General features: G+C 45.0%; 1 protein-coding gene across 1 annotated transcript in view; it reads right to left on the reverse strand.

The window, feature by feature from the left end:
- The window catches only part of LOC137380846 (broad substrate specificity ATP-binding cassette transporter ABCG2-like), a 208091-nt gene that overhangs the window by 145999 nt on the left and 41824 nt on the right, over positions 1-20268 (reverse strand). The window contains exons 3-4 of the mRNA XM_068053258.1: positions 11083-11235; positions 809-966 (exon numbers count right to left, since the gene is read on the reverse strand). Coding sequence (XP_067909359.1) covers positions 809-966; positions 11083-11235 — 311 coding nt within the window. The remainder of the gene's footprint in view (positions 1-808; positions 967-11082; positions 11236-20268) is intronic.

The following is a 20268-nucleotide window of genomic DNA, read 5'->3' on the forward strand; positions in this document are numbered from 1 at the left end:
TATTTTAAGTTTATAATTTTTTCCTCATTGTTAAATCTCTCTGTAGCCTCACTCCACCTTATCTCTGCAATCTTCTTCAGCCCTATGATCCTCCCACCCTAAGACGAGTCCTTTGGTCTTTTGTGCATTACTTTGTCCGTCACAGCACAGCCTTTAGGTGCCTGGGTCCTACATGCTGGAGTTCCATTCCTAAATCTCTGTTTCTCTACATCTTCTTTAAAAATCTCCTCAAAACCCACCTGTGTACCCAAATCTTTGGTTACTTTCCCGAAACTCTTCCTTCCGATTTGGTGCCTATTTTCCTTATGTCTATCTGTGAAGTTCATTACATTAAAGGCAGTTTATAAATGTAAATTATTGTGGGATGGTACGGACATGGCCTTGACATAGGGTTTGCAATTCTATGGTTTTTCACCATGACAGTAGAACTTGTAGATGCTAAGGAAGACCACCATTGGATGACATCAGCTTAGTCATTTGCAGGTTCAGCTGGTGCCTGGCAAATAGCAGTTTCAGCACCACACAGTAAGGATCACATTTTCAGCTCCAATAAGCCCTAGGTGGTGTCTCAATTGACAGAAACATAGTTCAGATAACTGGGAGCAGGGGTTAGCTTGCCCAGTTTGCAGAGCTCCCAACTTTTGGTGAGTGCTCAGAATCCTCCAATTTGCAATTTCCTATCAAATTAAACACTTCATGGGAAGCAGAGCCTTCCAATTTTGGGATAATAATTTTCTATGCGCTTTAGAAGTCTTTCATTCATTGGTGGAATGAGTGTATTGTTGTGTCATGCTAATAAAACTCATACCTTTTCAATAGCATCAGCACAGATTTTGCAGTGTTAGAATCCAAGCCTGTTGTGGGCTCATCCAGAAACAAAACGGGAGGATCCGTAATGAGCTCCATACCAATGTGAGTTCTTTTCCTTTCCCCACCAGACACACCTCGGATCAATTCTGTACCAACCTGAAAACACCAGGCTGCTTAAACATACCTCCATTTTACAAATGTCATCATCTTAGGCTTTTATTAATTTATTACTTATTATTAATTTATTTATCTAAATAAGTAGCTTCAGCAGAAATAACAATTTAAACTTTTTTTTAAGCTTTGTGAATTTAGTGAGTTAGCATTTGTGTACGGTGAAATGACCGCCACACCCAAATTCCCCTCATTTTGTTTTATTCTTTCCTGGGATGTTCGCATTGCTGGAAGGCCAGCATTTATTGCCCAACCCTAATTTCTCTTGAGAAGGTGGTGACGGTGAGCTGCCTTCTTGAACCGCTGCTGTCCATTTGGTGTAGGTATACATACCCGCAGTGCAGTTAGGAAGGGAGTTCAAGTTTTCAACCCAGAAACAGTGAAGCAACAGTGATACAGATCCATGTCAGGATGATGTGTGACTTGGAGGGGAACTTGCAGGTGGTGGTTTTCCCGTGCATCTCCTGCCCTTGCCCTTCTAGGTGGTAGAGGTTGCAAGTTTGGAAAGTACTGTCGAAGGAGGCTTGGTGAGTTGCTGCAATGCATCTTGTATATGGTACACACTATTGCCACTGTACGCCAGTGGTGGAGGGAGTGAATGTTTCAGGTGGTGAATGGGGTGCCAATCAAGTGAGCTACTTTGTCCTGGATGGTGTTGAAGTTATTGGGTGTTGTTGAAGCTGCACTCATCCAGACAAGTGGACTTGTACCTTGTAGATGGTGGACAGGCTTTGGGGAGTCAGGAGGTGAGTTACTTGTCCCAGAATTCCAAGCCTCTGACCTGCTCTTGTATTTATATGGCTGGTCCAGTTAAGTTTCTGGATGTTAATGATGGGGGATTCAGTGATGGTAATGCCATTGAATGTCTTTTGTTGGAGATGTCCATTGCCTGGCATTTGTCAGGAACGAATGTTACTTGCCACATATCAGCCCAAGCCTGAATGTTGTTGAGGTCTTACTGCATGTGGACACGGACTGCTTTTGTATCTGAGGAGTACTGAACACTGCAATCATCCGTGAACATCCCCACTTCTGACCTTATGATGGGGGAAGGTCATTGATGAAGCAGCTGAAGATGGTTAGACTTAGGGAACTAACCTGAGGATTTCCTGGGGCTTAGATGTTTGGCCTCCAACAACCACAACCATCTTCTACTAGGTATGACTCCAACTAGTGGAGAGTTTTCCCCAATTCCCATTGACCTCAATTTTGCTAGGGCTCCTTGATGCCATACCTGGTCAAATGCTGTCTTGATGTCAAGGGCAGTCACTCTCACCTCACCTCTGGAATTCAGCTCTTTTCTCCATGTTCAGACCAAGGCTGTAATGAGGTCAGGAGCCAATTGGCTCTGGTGGAATCAAACTGAGCATTGGTGAGCAAGTTATTGTTGTGTAAGTGCCCCTTGATAGCACTGTCAATGATGCCTTCCATCACTTTGTTGATGAACAAGAGTAGACTGATGGGGCGTAATTGGCCAGATTGGATTTGTCCTTTTTGTGGACAGGCCATACCTGGGCATTTTTCCACATTGTCAGCTGATGCCAGTATTGTAATTGTACTGTAACAGCTTGGCTAGGGTTGTGGCTAGTTCTGGAGCACAAGTCTTCAGTACTACTGCCAGGATGATGGCAGGGCCTATAACATTTCTTAATATCATGTGGAGTGAATCGAATTGGCTGAAGACTGATATCTGTGATGCTGGGGACCTCAGGAGGAAGCCGAGATGGATCATCAACTCGGCACTTCTGGATGAAGATGATTGCAAATGCTTCAGACTTGTCTTTTGTACTTATGTATTGGGCTCACCCATCATTGAGGATAGGGACGTTTGTGGAGCCTCCTCCTCCTCCAGTTAGTTGTTTACTTGTCACCACCATTCACGACAAGATGTGGCAGAACTGCAGAGCTTTGATCTGATCCTTTGGTTGTGGGATTGCTTAGCTCTGTCTATCACATGCTGCTTCCACTGTCCTGCATGCATGTCGTCCTGTGCTATAGCTTCACTGGGTTGATACCTCCTTTATAGATATGCCTGGCACTGCTCCTGGCATGCTGTCCTTCACTCCTCGTTGAAACAGGGTTGATCCCTTGGCTTGATGGTAATGGTAGAGTGAGGTATGCTGGTCCATGAGGTTACAGATTGTGGCTGAATACAATTCTGCTGCTGCTGATGGTCCACAGCACCTCATGGATGCACAGTTTTGAGCTGTTAGATGTGTTCTGAATCTATACCATTTAGCATGGTGGCAGTGCTACACAACACGATGGATGGTATCCTCAGTGTGAAATCGGGTCTTTATTGTCACAAGGAATGTGCGGCGGTCACTCCTACTAATACTGTCATTAACAGATGCATCTGCAACAGGTGGATTGGTGAGGGTGAAGTGAAGCAGGTTTTTCCCTCTTGTTGGTTCCCTCACCACCTGGCGCAGGCCCAGTCTGGCAGCTATGACTTTCAGGACTGGGCAAGCTCAGTCAGTAGTCGTGCTATCGAGCTACTTTTGATGATGGGCATTGAAGTCCCTCACCCAGAGTATATTCTGTGCCCTTGCCACCCTCAGTGCTTATTCCAAGTGGTGTTCAACATGGAGGAGTACTGATTCATCAGCTGAGGGAGGGTGGTAAGTGGTAATCAGCAGGAGGTTTCCTTGCCCGTGTTTGACCTGATGCCATGAGACTTCATGGGCTCTGGAGTCAATGTTGAGGACTCCCAGGGCAACTCCCCCCTGACTGTATACCACTGTGCCACCACGTTTGGTGGGTCTGTCCTGCTTGTGGAACAGGACATACTCAGGAATAGTGAGGGAGGAGGCTGGGACATTGGCTGTAGGCATGATTCAGTGAGTACACTACATCAGGCATTGCTTGACTAGTCTGTGGGTCAGCTCTCTCAATTTAGGCATGTTCCCAGATGTTAGTAAGGAGGACTTTGCAGGGTCAACTTGGCAGGGTGTGCTGTTGTTGTTTCCGGTGCCTAGGTCGATGCCGGGTGGTTAGTCCGGTTTTATTCTTATTCAACTTTTCTGTTGTAGTTTGGAACAACTGAGTGGCTTGCTAATCCATTTCAGAAGGCAATTAAGAGTTAACCACATCGGTGCAGCATTGGAGTCACATGTAGGCCAGACCCGGTAAGGACAGCAGATTTCCTTCCCTAAAAGGTATTAGCAAACCAGAGGCGTTTTTACAACAATGGTAGTCTCATTATTATTATTAAGACTAGATTTTAATTGCAGTTTTATTAATTAATTGAATTTAATTTCCACCAGGTGCCATCGTGGGATTTGAACTCCTGTCTCTGGAGAATTAGCCCGGCCTCTGGATTACTAGTCAAGTAACATTAGCACTACGCCACTGGCATGTGAAACTCTATACTGCAAATGCTAATTTACAAGATAAAAGCCAACAGTATTAGGGATTTGTTGGATTAGTGGGAATGCCTTATTTTTCGTATTAAAATGTTTTTGATAATGACATTGCCAGCAGTTGCTGCATTAGGATTTTTTTCCCTCAGTAATAGCCACCTGCTGATCAATGGCATTAAAAAAAATTCTACTGCACCATTACTCCTGGATGATGCTATAAAGAAAATTGAGAGGAGTCCACACTTCTTGCCTGTTTAGATGTGTGTGGGAGAGTGGCTATATTAGTTCTATTTGGTGTGGGACAGGCCAACTTCTTCATCTATAGCCATTGGAAGGGTTTGGCAGTTGTCATTTAGTGAGGGCTTTGTTGGAAGAGTGTGCGTCTGCACATGTGTTCCTTACTTGCTTGGGTGTGGGAGTGGAAAGTGTATTTTCAACAAATCTTAAAAGGCCAAGGAGGAGAGTTAATGAATTTTTTTTCTAGAGGTAAAAACTTCATGAGTAAAAAGATCCATCCATGGCTAACTGGAGAGGTTAAGGTAGCATTAGATTTTAAAAAATAGCCTTTCATTATTGCTAAGAAGAGTAGTAAGCTGGAGGATTGGGAGACTTTTAGATACCAGCAAAGGATTACTAAAAGAAGGAGAAAATAGAATGAGAGTAAACCAACCAGAAATATAAAAAAAATTGTAAGAGCTTCGACAAGTACGTACAAAGAGAGTAGCGAAAGTAAAGGTGCATCCCTTAGAGGCTGAGACAGGAGAAATTATAATGGGAAATAAAGAAATGGAGAGATTTGGGGCAGGATTTTGGGTTTGGGATCAGGACCTCGACGTTAGGGTCAAATGAGGGTCACTGAGTGGGAAACAGTCACCTGGCAGTAACTTTCCCCGAATTGGCCAATTACTGACCAGAAGGTGTGCTCACCATCCAATTAAGGACAATGGGCGGGCTCTCAAAGCTGCAGGGCCAATAAGAGGCCCTCCAGCTCGTAAGGAGCAGGAGCCTGCAGTTCAGGTAAGAGAGAGAGGGTGCTTCTATCTTGAGGCACCCTCTCTGCAACTCTTAAAACTTTTAAATTAAAAAATGGCTTCAGCAGCCAAGCCACTATTGTGGAGGGGGAGCCCCTCCACATGGCGGCCTGCAGCTGCAGCAATGGCCAGGCAGGTGGGGAGAGCCTCAAAGCCTGCCTGGAGCACTGGCTCCCCGGTCTGCCACCAGAAGGCTGCCTCTAGGCTGCTGACCTGGTCCCCGACACCTCAGTGGGCCTGCAAGCTGACTGGAAAATTCAGTCAGCCTCTGACAATTGGGCTTAATAGGCTATTAACTTACTTCAATTGGCTATCTGCACTTATGGGAGGGTAGCCCTTTCGACCCTCGTCCCACCTCCGGGAAAATGGCTTGGGGCAGGATGGTGCCGGCAAACCAACCCACTTGCCAACGGTGTGTATTTTGAAGCCCCTGTTCTCGCCCTCATATGGAGGCAAAAATTCAGCCCTTGGTATCTGACTTCACAGTAGAAGACATAAAGCACGTACCAGAAATAGCAGGGAATTAAGGCTCTAATGAGAGTGAGGAAGTTAAAGTAATTAATATTAGTAAAGAAAAAGTACTGGAGAATTAATGGGACTGGAAGGCCAACAAATTGCCTGGACCTGATGGCCTAAAGTTGTAAAAAAGGTGGCTGCAGAGATAGGGGATGCACTAATTGTGAACCTCCAAAATTCCCTAGATTCTGGAATGGTCCCAGTGGATCGGAAGGTAGCAATGTAACACAGCTATTCAAGAAAGGAGGGAGAGAGAAAACAAGGAACTATAGACCAGTTAGCCTGACATCATCATCGGGAAAATGCTGGAATCTATTATTAAGGAAGTGGAAAGACGGTACTTGAAAAATCATAATATGGTTAGGGAGAGTTAACATTGTTTTATGGAAAGGGAAATCTTGTTTGACAAATCGATTAGAGTTTTTTCAGGATGTAACTAGTAGGGTAGATAAAAGGGAACCAGTGGACGTAGCATATTTGGACTTTCAAAAGACATTAGATAAGGTGCCACAGAAAAGGATGTTGCACAAGTTAAAGGCTCAAGGGATTGGGGCAAGATATTAACATGGCTAGAGGTCTGATTAAAGGACAGCAAAACAGAGAGTAGGAATAAACGGGTCATTTTCAGGTTGGCAGGCTGTTACAAGTGGGATGCTGCAAGGATCATTGCTGGGGTCTTAACTATTTACAATCTTTATTAAAGAGTTAGATGAAGTGACTGAGTGTAATGCATCCAACTTTGCAGAAATTAAAAGCTAGGTGGGAAAGTAAGCTATGAGGAGGACACAAAGGGCAAAATTTTAACGGCAAGGGGAGGTGGGCACAGGTGTGGGTGGGTGGTTAAAGAGCTATAAGTGGTGTTGGATCAGGAATCATTCTGCCCATTTCTAGGTTTAACTGGGCAGGTTTGGAGGGGAGCACAGCACCCCTATGCAGCTGTTGGGAACCTAATTAAAATATTTAAAGAGGTCATTAAGTCTCTCTTTAACCCCACAATCTGGCTTTAGCAGCCAGTGCACAGGTTCCCCAAGCTCTCTGCATCTCACCAGGGTCCAAGAGGCGACATCACAGCAGAGAAAGTAATGAAACTAATGAGCTGGGATGACCTTAAAGACTGAAATCCAGAAGCCTGTGGTAGCCACAGTAAAAGGCTTATGCTTATAGGATTATTTCTGTCAGCCTGAAACCACTACAGTGTCAACTGCAACTTTTTGGATGCCCCCAACACCTCATCCCCTTCCCAATCAACGCTCAACGGAGGCAATACCTCCAGCACAGAGTCTACTAGCAGAGTACTGGTAAGCTCCTGAATATGACAGAGCAACAGTGCCTCAGGAGGCACAGAATCTCTTGATAGGTCATGGCAGATATCTGCAGTCTTCAGGAACCAGACGTTCTCCCAAGAAGACCAAGTGGTCATGCATTTCCAGTGGCTGTCAAAATCACCACAGCCCTGAATTTCTTAACCTCTAGCTCCTTCCAGGGATCTGCTGGAGATATCCCTGGGATATCAGTCTGTTGCCCACAGTGCATTTCCCAAGACACCACTGACTTATTGGACAAGGTCACTAGTTATATCAAATCCAGTGGGCTGTCAGCTTTGCTGCATTGGTTGGATTCCCACAGGCGCAGGAAGTGACTGATTGCACACATGTGGCGATCAAGGTACCCTCAGATCAGCCTGGAATCTTCATGAATCAGAAGGGATTCCACTGCCTTTATGTCCAGCTAGTTTGTGACCACAAAAAGGAGATCATTCATGTCTGCACTAGATATCCAGGGAGCTGCCATGACCAATGAGCCCTCTAAGCTGTGTGGCGGTGAAAGTTCCCGCGCAAGCCACATACAAGTTGGTTCCTTTAAGTTACCACACTTGTGTGGCCATGCAAAAAACTTAAATCACATGTGCACTGCGAAAAAAATTAGAGGGTGCATACATTCTGCATCAATCACATCATCTGCAGGTTTTCTCTCTGCCACACAGCCTCAGCAGCTGGTTCCTGGGAGGAACCCTAACAGTGAGCCAGAGGTGAGATATACCAGGAGTCATATCAGCACCTGGACAATAACAGAACAAGCAATTAGGTTGCCCAAGATGCGGTTCAGGTGCCCGGACTGATATGAAGGCTCCTTTCAATATGTCCCATTGAGGTTCTTCAGGATTGTTGCAGTTTGCTACTCTCTTCACAACATCACCCTGTAGAGAGGAGAGGAGCTGCAACAAGAGGAAGGCGGAGATTGGCTGGCATCCTCCGAGGAAGGGGAAGGGGAGGGAGAGGAAGAGGAGGAGCCAGATGTGCCCATGGTGCTTGCACACCTGCCTGCTAGAGAAGAATATGTTGGGCTCACCCAGGCACCCTTACTTAATATGTCTACATGCAGCCATCTGAAAGTTCTACCAGAAACTCTGTGCCTGTACCCTCCCCATACACACCTCATTCCAACAGCCAACCATTACATTCACATCCTTTCCTCCTCATAAAGGCTGATCATACCCTTCACCTGAAGGCCACTGTCCAAGAAGCAACAAAGCAGAGGCCATGAGAATGAGAAGTTCAAAAAAAGTATTTCATTCATTGAAATGAACATCATTATAATAAATTGACATGGACAAAAGCTCCCAAGTGAATCTGCTTGTGCAACTAAGATGACTTTCTCATGTGCTTCCTTTTACTTCTACTTGGTGCAGCCTCTGTGGCTTCAGCTGAGTTGGAGGCAGACTTCTTCTTCCCCTGCTCATGGCATGAGACATGAGATACACATAGCAGACATACTCTGGATTTTGGAACCTGTTTGGGCCCACCCAAAACTCCCCCATCTGCACCTGTGCAGGGGTAAATTTTGTCTTCGGGTAGGAGACAGCATGTGTGGCTCTGTCTGTGGCAGGGGATGGGTGGGGGAGGAGCAAGGAATGAGAAGAGTTGTCATTACCATATACCCTTTTTCCATCTTCCCTCTCATGGCTGACCTGCACTTCCCAGCTAGCCAAGATTGGGAGGGCACTTCTCTGTATTTCAGTGAGATGTTGAGTCACCAAGGCAGGACTTTGCTCCAACCTTTGTAAAGCAATAGATTGAGTGTGCTGGCCATTGATAAGGGCCAGCATACACTTGGTTGCCTGCTTCATGTGAGTATCCATGTCGGTGGCCACTCTTTCCATGGAGGTAGATGTCAGTGCAAATGCCTGAGACATCATGGCACTCAAGCTAGAAATGGACTCCTCCATTCTCACTCCAAGTGTGCACACTGGCTCTGGAAATTCTGAAAGATGCATACACATTTCTTGTTGCTACCCCACCAGTTCCCTTTTCATGGATGAGCCCTGAGACTCAGCATCAACATCCAGTTGAGCACAGCTTGGAGTGTCCTGCACTCTCTGACAGAGACTCGACACTGCTGTCCCTATCTCCAGTACCTGCTCCTGCTCACATGTGATGTGTTTCTCAACATGTGACAGCCTAGTTAATGCTACTGCAGTACCCACTGCGGTGTGTGTATCTGTGCTGGTGGAGGATGCGATTGAGTCATTTGACAATGCATTCTCAGAATGCTTATCCTCCTCGGAGGACTCCTCGGCCTTATATTGTACTCCTTTGTGAATGTTGCAGCCATTCAGACCCCTATCAGAATTCCTTTATATACTTGGCCTACAACCTGCCTGCCAACCCTCTCTGATTGGATGGGCAACACAGAAACGGGATGCTATTGCCATGGCTGAATTAAACAGCCACAGCAAAGCCAAGTCCAGCACCAATTGGGTTCCCGACTCGCTACAGGTCCTGTCATTTCAGTAGGGACTATGATTTGAAAATTCCACCCAAAGAGTCTGCAAAAGGATATAGATAAACTGTGAGTGAGCAAGAATGGAGTATAATGTGGGAAAATGTCAGGTTATTCACTTTGGTAGGAAGCATAGATTTTAGATTTAGATTTAGAGATACAGCACTGTAACAGGCCCTTCGGCCCACCAAGTCTGTGCCGACCATTAACCACCCATTTATACTAATCCTACACTAATCCCATATTCCTACCACATCCTCACCTGTCCCTATATTCCCCGACCACCTACCTATACTAGGGGCAATTTATAATGGCCAATTAATAGATAAAACAATTATTTTTTAAATGGTGGGAAATTGTTAAATGTTGGTGTTCCTTGTATGTGAAACACAGAAAGTTAACATGCAGGTTCCACGGGCAATTAGGAAGGCAAATGGAATGTTGGCCTTTATTACAAGGGGGTTGCAGCACAAGAGTAAAGAAGTCTTGCTGATATTGTACAGGGCTTTGGTGAGACCACATCTGGAGTATTGTGTAGTTTTGCTCCCTATACCTTAGAGGGGGTGCAACAAAGGTTCATGAAACTAATTCCTGGGATGAGAGGAGTTTTGATGAAAGGTCACAGACCTGAAACGTTAACTGTGCCTCTCTCTCCACAGAAGCTGCTTGACCTGCTTGAGTATTTTCAGCGCTTTCTGTTTTTATTACCTGGGATGAGAAGGTTGTCCTATGAGGAAAGGTTGATGAGAATGGGCCTATACACTTTGGAGTTTAGAATAATGAGAGGTGACCTCATAAGATTCTGCGGGAGCTTGACAGGGTAGATGCTGAGAGGCTGTTTCCCTGTCTGGAGAGTCTAGAACTAGGTGGCACAGTATCAGGATAACAGGATAGCCATTTCAGACTGAAATGAGGAGAAATCTTTTTATTCAGTGGGTTGTGAATCTTTGGAATACTCTACCCCAGAGAGCTGTGGGTGCTCAGTCATTCAGTATATTCAAGGTTGAGATCATAAGAGTTTTGAACTCTAAGAGAATCAAAGGATATGGGGATTGGGCAAGAAAGTGGAGCTGAGGTTGAGGATCAGGCATAATCATATCAAATGGCAAAGCAGGCTCAAGGGGCCGTGTGACCTATACCTGCTCCAATTCTTATGTTTTCTTATGTTTTATACCTGGATAAAATAAAAGATTAAAAACACACAAATTGGTGCCATTGTTAATGAAAATATAAACACTGCTACATGTAATTTGATTTAAAGTTTTGAAAATTGAAGAGAGTAAAAAGTCGGAGTGAAATCTAAACTTTTTACACAACTGTAGTGATTTGTTTCACAATAAACTTTTCAGTGATTCCCAACGTCTCTTACAGAAGTACTATTTGGTAATTTATCCAGCTGTTCTCTGTCATACCTTGCTGTCAGACACCTTGGTCAGTCCAAGTTGGGAGATGATTAGATCCACCCTTTCTTCTTTCTCCTTGAACCTGATTGAACTAGGTAATCTCAGTGCTGCGGAAAACAGCAAATTCTCCCTCACAGTCAATGTCCCCATGATAATATCATCCTGTGAGGCAACACAGTTTAACATTTAATTAAAATGATACCTGTCATCAGTCTAGATAGAATAAGCTGTTGGTGTAACTCATGGGTTAACTGTAGGTTACTAAAAGTATTTGGGAGAATTTACTTGTGCTGAATTTCTCTGGCGTGGGCTATATTTGCTAAACAGCAAGCTAGTCAGTGAAGAGGAAGTAGTACTAATCTTAATCAGCTGTGAAGTGCATCAGGAAGCATTTGAATAGTCTAGTCGTAGGTAGATAAGCACAGATGCAGACAATGAAATCACTGTAGAATTAGGCATTTTAGAGCAAGGGAAAGAAGAAAGAGCTCTTGGTCAGTCATTGCAAACCCTACTGCAAGAAATCAGGGAGAGGAGGTGCGCACTTTGAGATTTTTAGTCACCCTCCCTTATGCAAAACCAAACAGAAGAAATAGGAGGAGGTGGCAGAAAGAATGCAGCGTCAGTCAGCCACTATACTACCCGATGCGGCTGACATATTGCAAAGCACATCTCAAGGATGTCTAAGGCAACCAGAATGCCAGCATGATGTCTAGGAAACTCTGTCATCAGTCAGTACATTCACTCCATGGCACGATGAAGTTAGACATCACAGACAATCCAACAGTAATAAGAACATAAGAAATAGGAGCAGGAGTAGGCCATTCAGCCCCTCAAGCCTGCCCCGCCATTCAATACGACCATGGCTGATCAGTCCCAGGCCTCAACTCCTCTTTCGGACCTGCTCCGCATACCCCTTGACTCCTCGAGATTTCAAAAATCTATCTACCTCCTCCTTAAATACATTTAGTGACCTAGCCTCCACAACTCTCTGAGGCAGAGAATTCCAGAGATACACCACCCTCTGAGAGAAGAAATTCCTTCGCATCTCAGTTTTAAATGTGTGACCCCTTATTCTGTAACTATGTCCCCTAGTTTGAGATTCCCCCACCAGTGGAAACATATTCTCAACATTTACTCTGTCAAGCCCCCTTAAAATCTGATATGTTTCAATCAGAGCACCCCTCATTCTTCTAAACTCCAATGAATACAGGCCTAACCTGTTTAGTCGTTCTTGATAAGACAACCCCTTCATCCCAGGAATAAGCCTAGTGAATCTTTTCTGAACTGCCTCCAATGCTAGAATATCCTTCCTTAAAGACGGGGACCAAAAGTGTATGCAGTACTCCAGGTGTGGCCTCACCAACACCCTGTACAGTTGTAACAAGACTTCCCTATTTTTAAACTCTAACCCCCTTGCAACAAAGGCCAAAATTCCATTTGCTTTCCTAATTACTTGCTGCACCTGCATGCTAACCTTTTGTGTTTCATGCACAAGAACACCCAGATCCCTCTGTACTGTAGTATTTTGGAGTCTTTCTCCATCTAAATAATAATCTGCCTTTTTTATTCTTCCTACCAAAGTGGATGACCTCACACTTTCCCACATTGAACTCCATCTGCCAAGTTTTTGCCCACTCACTTAACCTATCTATATCCCTTTGCAGATTCTTTGTGTCCTCATCACAACATGCCTTCCCACCTATTTTTGTATTGTCAGCAAATTTGGATACACTACGCTCTGTCCCTTCCTCCAAGTCATTGATATAGGTGGTAAATAGTTGAGGGCCTAGGACCGATCCTTGTGGCACCCCACTAGTTACGGCTTTCCACCCTGAAAAGACCCATTAATCCCGACTCTCCGCCTTTGTGTGTTAGCCAATCCTCAATCAATGCCAACACATTACCCCCAATACCCTGAGCTCTTATTTTGTGCAACAACCTTTTATGTGGCACCTTATCAAACGCCTTCTGAAAATCCAAACACACTACAGCTGTACTGCGGGAGGACACCTCGGAGGGGTTGTGCAGCGAGGCAATATGGGTGGAGCTCAGGAATAGGAAGGGTGCAGTCACGATGTTGGGGGTTTTCTACAGGCCTCCCAACAGCCAGCGGGAGGTAGAGGAGCAGATATGTAGACAGATTTTGGAAAGATGTAAAGGTAACAGGGTTGTAGTGGTGGGTGATTTTAACTTCCCCTATATTGACTGGGACTCGCTTAGTGCTAGGGGCTTGGATGGGGCAGAATTTGTAAGGAGCATCCAGGAGGGCTTCTTGAAACAATATGTAGATAGTCCAACTAGGGATGGGGCCGTATTGGACCTGGTATTGGGGAATGAGCCCGGCCAGGTGGTGGAAGTTTCAGTGGGGGAGCATTTCGGGTACAGTGACCATAATTCCATATGTTTTAAGGTACTTGTGGATAAGGATAAGAGTAGTCCTCGGGTGAAGGTGCTAAATTGGGGGAAGGCTAATTATAACAATATTAGGCAGGAACTGAAGAATTTAGATTGGGGACGCTGTTTGAGGGTAAATCAACATCTGACATGTGGGAGTCTTTCAAATGTCAGTTGATTAGAATCCAGGACCAGCATCTTCCGGTGAGGAAGAAGGATAAGTTTGGCAAGTTTCGGGAACCTTGGATAATGCGGGATATTGTGAGCCTAGTCAAAAAGTAAAAGGAAGCATTCGTAAGGGCTGGAAGGCTAGGAACAGACGAATCCCTTGAGGAATATAAAGACAGTAGGAAGGAACTTAAGCAAGGAGTCAGGAGGGCTAAAAGAGGTCATGAAAAGTCATTGGCAAACAGGATTAAGGAAAATCCCAAGGCTTTTTATAAGTATATAAAGAGCAAGAGGGTAACCAGGGAAAGGGTTGGCCCACTCAAGGACAGAGAAGGGAATCTAAGTGTGAAGCCAGAGGAAATGGGCGATGTACTAAATGAGTACTTTGCATCAGTATTCACCTTGGTGGATGATGAGCCTCGGGAAGGGAGTGTAGATAGTCTCAGTCATCTCATTATTGAAAAGGAGGAGGTGTTGGGTGTCTTGCAAAGCATTAAGGTAGATAAGTCCCCAGGGCCTGATGGGATCTACCCCAGAATACTGAGGGAGGCAAGGGAAGAAATTGCTGGGGCCTTGACAGAAATCTTTGCATCCTCATTGGTTACAGGTGAGGTCCCAGAGGACTGGAGAATAGCCAATGTTGTTCCTTTGTTTAAGAAGGGTAGCAAGGATAATCCAGGAAATTATAGTCTGGTGAGCCTTACGTCAGTGGTAGGGAAATTATTAGAGAGGATTCTTTAGGACAGGATTTACTCCCATTTGGAAACAAACAAACTTATTAGCGAGAGACAGCATGGTTTTGTGAAGGGGAGGTCGTGTCTCACAAATTTGATTGAGTTTTTTGAGGAAGTGACAAAGATGATTGATGAAGGAAGGGCAGTGGATGTCATCTATATGGACTTCACTAAAGCCGTTGACAAGGTCCCTCATGGCAGACTGGTACAAAAGGTGAAGTCACACAGGATCAGAGGGGAGCTGGCAAGATGGATACAGAACTGGCTCGGTCATAGAAGACAGAGGGTAGCAGTGGAAGGGTGCTTTTCTGAATGGAGGGATGTTCCGCAGGGATCAGTGCTGGGACCTTTGCTGGTTTGTAGTATATATAAATGATTTGGAGGAAAATGTAGCTGGTCTGATTAATAAGTTTGCGGACGACACAAAGGTTGGTGGAGTTGCGGATAATGATGAGGATTGTCAGAGGATACAGCAGGATATAGATCGGTTGGAGACTTGGGCGGAGAAATGGCAGATGGAGTTTAATCTGGACAAATGTGAGGTAATGCATTTTGGAAGATCTATTACAGGTGGGAAGTATACAGTAAATGGCAGAACCCTCAAGAGTATTGACAGGCAGAGAGATCTGGGCGTACAGGTCCACAGGTCACTGCAAGTGGCAACGCAGGTGGATAAGGTAGTCAAGAAGGCATACGGCATGCTTGCCTTCATCGTTCGGGGCATAGAGTATAAAAATTGGCAAGTCATGCTGCAGCTGTACAGAACTTTAGTTAGGCCACACTTAGAATATTGCGTGCAATTCTGGTCGCCACACTACCAGAAGGACGTGGAGGCTTTGGAGAGGGTACAGAAGAAGTTTACCAGTATGTTGCCTGGTCTGGAGGGCATTAGCTATGAGGAGAGGTTGGATAAACTCGGATTGTTTTCACTGGAACGACGGAGGTGGAGGGGCGACATGATAAGGGTTTACAAAGTTATGAGCGGCATGGACAGAGTGGATAGTCAGAAGCTTTTTCCCAGGGTGGAAGAGTCAGTTACTAGGGGACATAGGTTTAAGGTGAGAGGGGCAAAGTTTAGCGGGGATGTGTGAGGCAAGTTCTTTACACAGAGTGTGGTGAATGCCTGGAACTTGCTGCCGGGCGAGGTGGTGGAAGCAGGTACGATAGCGACGTTTAAGAGGCATCTTGACAAATACATGAATAGGATGGGAATAGAGGGATAGGGTTCCCGGAAGTGCAGAAGGTTTTAGTTTAGATAGGCATCAAGATCGGCGCAGGCTTGGCGGGCCAAATGGCCTGTTCGTGTGCTGTACTGTTCTTTGTACATCTACCGGTTCCCCTTTATCCACTCTGATTGTTATATCCTCAAAGAACTCAAAAAGATTTGTCAAACATGATTTCCCTTTCATAAAACCATGTTGACTCTGTTTGATTGCATTATGTTTTTCTAAATGTCCTGCTATTTCTTGCTTAATAATGGATACTAGCATTTTCCCAATGACAGATGTTAAGCTAATTGGTCTATAGTTTCCTGCTTTCTGTCTCCCTCCTTTCTTGCATAGGGGCATCACATGAGCGGTTTTCCAATCCGCTGGTACCCTACTGGAATCCAGTGAGTTTTGGTATATTATAACCAATGCCTCCACTATCTCTGCAGTCACTTCTTTTAAAACCCTTGGATGTAGGCCATCAAGTCCTGGCAACTTGTCTGCCTTTAGTCCCATCAGTTTGTGAAGCACCTTTTTCCTTGTGATAGAGAGTGTTACAAGTTCTTCCCTCCCATTTACACCTTGCTCATCTATTATTGCCGGGATGTTTATAGTGTCCTCCACCATGAAAACCGATGCAAAATATTGGTTTAAATTATCTGCCATTTCCCTGTTCCCTGTTATTAATTCCCCGTTATTAATTCCCCAGTTTCATCCTCTAAGGGTCCCACATTTACTTTAGCTACTCTTTTCCATTTTTATATACCCGTAGAAGCTCTTACTGTTTGTTTTTATATTTCTTGCTAATTTACCCTCATAATCTATTTTCTCACTCTTTATTAGTTTTTCAGTCATCCGCTGCAGGTTTCTAAAAAGTTCACAATCCTCTGGCCGACCACTAGCTTTTGCCGATTTGTCCGCCTTTGTTTTTGATTTGATACTCTCCTTAACTTCCTTTGTTATCCACGGGTGGTTCATCATTCTCATCGAGTCCTTCCTTCTGACCGGAATAAATGTTTGTCGAGTGTTATGAAATATCTGCTTGAACATCTGCCACTGCTCCTCTACTGACTTTCCCTGTAGTCTATTTTTCCAGCCCACTTTAGACAACTCCTTCTTCATACCTCTGTAATCGCCCTTGTTTAAGTTGAAGACACTGGATTGAGACCCAAGTTGCTCAGCCTCAAACTGAATTTGAAATTCTACCATGTTATGATCGCTTCCTCCTAAAGGATCCTTAACAATGAGATCTCTTATTAATGCTATCTCATTACACATTACCAAATCTAAAATAGCCTGTTCCCAGGTCGGTTCTGCAATGTATTGTTCTAAGAAACAATCCCAGATGCACTCTCCAAATTTGTCTTCCATGCTACCTTTGCCAATTTAATTTGTCCAGTCTATATGCACATTAAAATCACCCATGATAATTGCAGTGTCCTTACATGCCTCCATTATTTCCTGATTAATATTTTGTCCTACAGAGAGGCAACTCCTCGGGGGCCTATAGACCACTCCCACCAGTGATTTCTTTCCCTTGCTATTCCTTATTTCCACCCAAACTGATTCTACATCACTATTACACCTATATCATTACTCACAACTGCACTGATCCCTTCCTTTAATAGCAAAGCTACCCCACCTTCTTTTCCTTTCTGCTTATTCTTCTGGAATATCGTATATCCTTGAACATTGAGTTTCCAGTCCTGGTCATCCTGTAACCACGTCTTTGGGATAGCCATCAAATCATATTTATTTGTTTCTATCTGTGCCGTCAGCTCATCTATCTTGTCAGAAATACTACGTGCATTCAGATAAAGAGCCTTCAGCTTTGACTTTTTACCATTTTTACCTACTCTGATTCTAATTTCTGCTGTAATCTTATGCTTGTATTCTCTGCCCCTTCCTGTCACACCCCGATTGATATATACCCCTTCACTACCCTGCATCTCTGCTCTCCCGTTATTTATCGACTTTTTAAACTTCCTTTCAATTGAACCCTCCCCCCCACTATTTAGTTTAAAGCCTTATCTACAACCCTAGTTATACGATTCACCAGGACACTGGTCCCAGCATGGTTCAAGTGAAGCCCATCCCAACGGAACAGCTCTCTCTTTCCCCAGTACTGGTGCCAGTGTCCCATGAATCAGAATCCATTTCTCCCACACCAATCTTTGAGCCACGCATTTATCTCTCTAATATAATTTACTCTATGCAATTTGCACATGGCTCAGGTAGTAATCCAGAGATTATTGCCTTTGTGGTTCTGCTTTTTAATTTAGCCATGAGCAGCTCATAGTCACTCATCAGAACCTCTTTCCTAGTCCTACCTATGTCATTGGTACCTACAAGGACCACAACAACTGCATCCTTTCCCTCCCACTCCAAGTTCCTCTCCAGCCCAGAAGAGATGTCCTAACCTTGGCACCAGGTAGGCAACTTAGACTTCGGAACTCTATCTTTGCTGTAGAGAACAGTATCTGTTCCCCCAACTATGCTATACCTAACTAAAATGATGTCACTGACACCGCCGTCAATGTTGCCCAGTCTCTGCTAGTCATGGATGAGCTGGATAAACAGCTAACAAAATCGGATCTCAGTAACACCATCAATTCTCTAGCCAGCAGAAAAGCCCTTGGAAAGGATGGCATTACCCCTGAAATAATCAAGTGTGCCAAGCCTGCTATACTCTCAGCACTCCATGAACTGCTTTGCCTGTGCTGGGATGAGGGAGCAGTAACACGGAACATGCGCGATGCCAATATCATCACCCTCTATAAGAACAAGGGTGATTGCAACAACTACCGTGGAATCTCCCTGCTCAGCACAGTGGGGAAAGTCTTCGCTCGAATCGGTTTAAACAGACTCCCCCCAGAAGCTGGCTGAGCGCGTCTACCCTGAGGCACAGTGCGGCTTTCGAGCAGAGAGATCCACTATTGATATAATAAAACCAAATACTGCGGATGCTGGAAATCTGAAACAAAAACTAGAAACGCTGGAACCACTCAGCAGGTCTGGCAGCATCTGTGGAAAGAGAAGCAGAGTTAACGTTTCGGGTCAGTGACCCTTCATCGGAACTGACAAATATTAGAAAAGTCACAGGTTATAAGCAAGTGAGGTGGGGGTGGGGCAAGAGATAACAAAGGAGGTCTAGATTGGACCAGGCCACATAGCTGACCAAAAGGTCACGGAGCAAAGGCAAACAATATGTTAATGATGTGTTGAAAGACAAAGCATTAGTACAGATTAGCTGTTAATACACTGAATATTGAACAGCAGCAAGTGCAAACCTGAAAAAAACAGTGGGTAAGCAAACTGAACAAACTAAGATGAAATGAAAAAAATGCAAAAAAAAAATTGTAAAAAATGTAAAAAAAAAAGAGAAAGAAAAAAAATAACTAAAAATGAAAGTAAAATGGGGGGCTGTCGTGCTCTGAAATGATTGAACTCAATGTTCAGTCCGGCAGACTGTAGTGTGCCTAATCGGTAGATGAGATGCTGTTCCTTGAGCTTGTGTTGATGTTCACTGGAACACTGCAGCAATCCCAGGACAGAGATGTGAGCATGAGAGCAGGGAGGAGTGTTGAAATGGCAAGCAACCGGAACAACTTTTCCTTCAACTCCACGCACTTCCTTCAATTAAAAGGAAGGGTTGCTGTGGGTACTCGCATGGGTCCTAGTTATGCCTGTCTTTTTGTGGGATATGTTGAGCATTCTTTGTTCCAGTCCTACTCAGGCCCCCTCCCCCAACTCTTTTTCCGGTACATCGATGACTGTATCGGTGCCCTTTCCTGCTCCCGCCCCGAACTGGAAAACTTTATCAACTTTGCTTCCAATTTCCACCCTTCTCTCACCTTTACATGGTCCATCTCTGACACTTCCCTTCCCTTCCTCGACTTCTCTGTCTCCATCTCTGGGGATAGGTTGTCTACTAATATCCATTATAAGCCCACTGACTCCCACAGCTACCTCGACTACACTTCTTCACACCCTACCTCCAGTAAGGACTCCATTCCATTCTCCCAGTTTCTCCATCTCCGACGCATCTGCTCTGATGATGCTACCTTCCATGACGGTGCTTCTGATATGACCTCCTTTTTCCTCAACCGAGGATTTCCCCCCACTGTGGTTGACAGGGCCCTCAACCGTGTCCAGCCTATTCCCCGCACCTCTACCCTCACCCCTTCCCCTCCCTCCCAGAACCGTGACAGGGTTCCCCTTGTCCTCACTTTTCACCCCACCAGCCTCCATATCCAAAGGATCATCGTCCGCCATTTCCGCCACCTCCAGCGTGATGCCACTACCAGTCGTATCTTCCCCTCCCTTCCCCTGTCAGCATTCCGAAGGGATCGTTCCCTCCACGACACCCTGGTCCACTCCTCCATTACCCCCACCACCTCGTCCCCGTCCCATGGCACCTTCCCCTGCAATCGCAGGAGGTGTAATACCTGCCCATTTACCTCCTCTCTCCTCACTATCCCAGGCCCCAAACACTCCTTTCAGGTGAAGCAGCGATTTACTTGTACTTCTTTCAATGTAGTATACTGTATTCGCTGCTCACAGTGTGGTCTCCTCTACATTGGGGAGACCAAGCGCAGACTGGGTGACCGCTTTGCGGAACATCTCCGCTCAGTCCGCAAGCAGGACCCTGAGCTTCCGGTTGCTTGCCATTTCAACACTCCCCCCTGCTC

The sequence above is a fragment of the Heterodontus francisci genome, chromosome 20, assembly GCF_036365525.1.
Source record: "Heterodontus francisci isolate sHetFra1 chromosome 20, sHetFra1.hap1, whole genome shotgun sequence".
NCBI lineage: Eukaryota > Metazoa > Chordata > Chondrichthyes > Heterodontiformes > Heterodontidae > Heterodontus > Heterodontus francisci.